Genomic DNA, 3,140 nt, shown 5'->3' on the forward strand with positions numbered 1-3,140 from the left:
TGCTTTGGGTAACAATTCTTTGGTTTTCACGATGATGCCTAGAATAGAAACTACTCTTTTTACATTCCTTAGTGATACTGAACATAATGATTAAAGGGGGTACTTAAGCATTTCTATTGCTAAGCGCAAGATCAACAACTGTGTGTCTCAAATATTTTCGTTATTTTCTAGTTTGAGACCCCATGACTACTGACGAGAATAAAGAAGTTAATTCCACCAAAACGTTAAGTAACTATGAGATTGGACAGTGTGAGGATTTCTGTTTCTTCTGGCTAAACATGATGCTAAGGGGACTGTTTAGTTATTGTGTTGCTGTTTATTGGCATTCTTTTCTGATTCTCTTTATTCAGTCAATCTCTCGAACCTGGTAGAGTGAAAGAACCAGAAAGATACAAGGGGCAATTTAGAACACTGGAAAGTTCAGCCCACTGTGTTCATTTGATGGGTAGAAATGATTAGTTCTTGGCATGGTTGTGAAGATTCTCAAAGCCCTTAAATTTGAACCCTTTGTTATTATTAATCACCCAATAATGCCAGGAAACCTCCCGTGTCTTTGGTGCTTCTCTTGTGAGTACGCTCTTAGATACATAGATCAATTTTAGTCTTATTCAACAGTCTTCAGAGAGTGAACAGTGCAGTGTGTGAATGTCCAGGCTTTAGAAAATCTGGAAGGATTCACACCCTGGCTCCACTGTTCACTTACTTTCTGACATTTGGCAAATTAAAAAGCCATTTTGCCAATATGTTTTCCCTCTAAAAAAAGACTTCATTATTGTTTTCTTTGGAGAGTTTTGAATATTAATCAAGTTGATACACACAAGGTGCTTGAAATAATATCTAGAAAATTATAAATGATTATGTAGAATCTTAAATAAAATTGTGAAAATAGTAACTCAAATTATTTTCTTGGTCTGTCATTCAGACAATCCAATTCATGGGCTCATCAAAACTTTGTAGATCTTATTATACATTGTCAAATAAAAATTACGCCTCCATATTGTCTCACATATTTTATGATATGGGACCATGCATAACTAAAATTGGAAAACTAAGAGAGATATTTGTTAATTTGTGTCTATCCAACAATTTCATTTTAATAAACTGAACAGAAATAAAATATAAACTCAATCTATGAAGCTACACAATATTTAGCTCTAAACAAAGATTCTCACAGTGTTTTTCTTCTGCCTAGTCCCAGAGAGAAGATTATCATGGCCAATGTCAGCATGTCCATCACTGAATTCGTCCTCATGGGATTTTCAGATAGCCGGGAGGGGCAAGTCCTCCATGTCATTCTGTTCTTATTCATCTACCTGGCAGCTCTGGTTGGCAATCTTCTCATTGTTCTTCTTACTACTTTGGATCAGCACCTCCACAGTCCTATGCACTTTTTTCTGAAGACACTGTCACTGTTAGATGTCTGTTTCATCTCTGTCACAGTTCCCAAGGCCATCATTCAGTCTTTGACCCAAAATAGTTCCATATCTTTCCTTGGGTGTGTGGCACAAGTTTTTCTGGTTGTTTTGTTTGCATGTGCAGAGTTGACATTGCTCACAGTGATGTCTTATGACCGATATGTGGCTATTTGCCGCCCCCTACATTATCAGGTTGTCATGAAGAAAGCAGCCTGTGAGCAGATGTTGGCTGCTTCATGGCTCAGCGGGATTGCCTCTGGGCTCCTGAATACATCTGTGACCTTCTCATTACCATTCTGTAGGTCAAATTTTGTCCATCAGTTCTTCTGTGAGATTCCTTCATTGCTCAAACTTTCCTGCTCAGAGAAGTTCGTTGCTGAGATTGGAGCCATCATTGTCACAACATCCTTGGGGATCGTGTGTTTTATTTCAATCCTGGTTTCTTATATCCACATCTTCTCCACAGTTATGAGCATTCCATCCGTGAAAGGCAGGTCAAAAGCTTTCTCAACATGCATTCCTCATCTTGTGGTTGTTACTGTTTTCCTCAATACAGGGTCCATTGCCTACCTAAAGCCAGTGTCAGAGTCTCCTTCTGTTTCAGACCTGATGGTGTCTGTCTTCTACACCGTGGTACCACCAACTCTGAATCCCATCATTTACAGCCTGAAGAACCAGGATATAAAAGCTGCTTTCTGGAAAATGCTGAGAAAGACCATATTTAAATACAATGATGGCAACAAAAATAACAACAACAACAAAGGCATAGATACTTCATTTAATTCAGACAAACATGAAGTCAAACTAGTTAATTGTAACAGGCTTCCTGCTATTTAAACAAGGTAAACCACCTAAATGTTTATAAACAACTCACTGGATAAAGAAGCTGTGGTGTATTTATACAATGGAATACTATTCACTCACAAAAAAGAATAAAATAATGTCATTTGCAACAACATGAATGACGGACAGATCATCTCTCTGAGAGAAATAAGCCAGAAAGAGAAAGAAAAATACCATATGAGATCACACATATGTGGAATATATAAAAAAAAAGGACAGTATGAACTCATCTACAAAACAGAAACAGACTTGCAGACTTAGTGAAGAATCTTATGGTTACTGGGGAAAAGGGGTGGGAAGGGATAAATTTGGGAGTTTGAGATTTACCAATGTTAGCCACTATATATATAAATAGATTTTTAAAAGTTTCCTTTGTATAGCACAGGGAACTATGTTTAATATCTTGTGACAGCCTTTAATGAAAAAAATATGAAAATAAATATATGTATGTATATACATGACTGGGACATTGTACTGAACACTGAAATTGACATAGTGTAATTGGCTCTAGTTCAATTAAAAAAAATAACAAAATCAATTACAAAAGATAAATAACTTCACTGTATAATAATAAAAGTGTAAAATTATAAGGAGGCTACAATACTTGCATATGTGTGTGCATGCAACATTGGAACACCAAAATATATAAGGTGAATTTTAGCAGATCTACAGTGGAATATAGATAGCAATAGAATAATAGCATGGGACTTCAGTATTTCACTTTTAACAATGGGTGTGTGATTGATCCAGAAAGAAAAAAAATAAGGAAATAGGAGATCTGAATAACATTTAAACCAAATGGACCTAGAAGACATAGAGATTAACATTCTACTGAACAGCAGGGTACATATTCTTCTCAAGCACGAACATTACATTATCCAG

The 3,140-nt window shown here is 36.1% G+C and overlaps 1 protein-coding gene across 1 annotated transcript; it reads left to right on the forward strand.

Moving 5' to 3' along the window:
* The first annotated feature begins 1,211 nt into the window (after positions 1-1,211).
* LOC140690428 (olfactory receptor 14A16-like) lies at positions 1,212-2,252 on the forward strand. The gene has a single exon (XM_072952150.1). It carries the CDS (start codon positions 1,212-1,214, stop codon positions 2,250-2,252), a length of 1,041 nt encoding a protein of 346 aa, XP_072808251.1.
* Positions 2,253-3,140: the final 888 nt, after the last annotated feature.

The sequence above is a fragment of the Vicugna pacos genome, chromosome 3 (assembly GCF_048564905.1).
Source record: "Vicugna pacos chromosome 3, VicPac4, whole genome shotgun sequence".
Lineage (NCBI taxonomy): Eukaryota > Metazoa > Chordata > Mammalia > Artiodactyla > Camelidae > Vicugna > Vicugna pacos.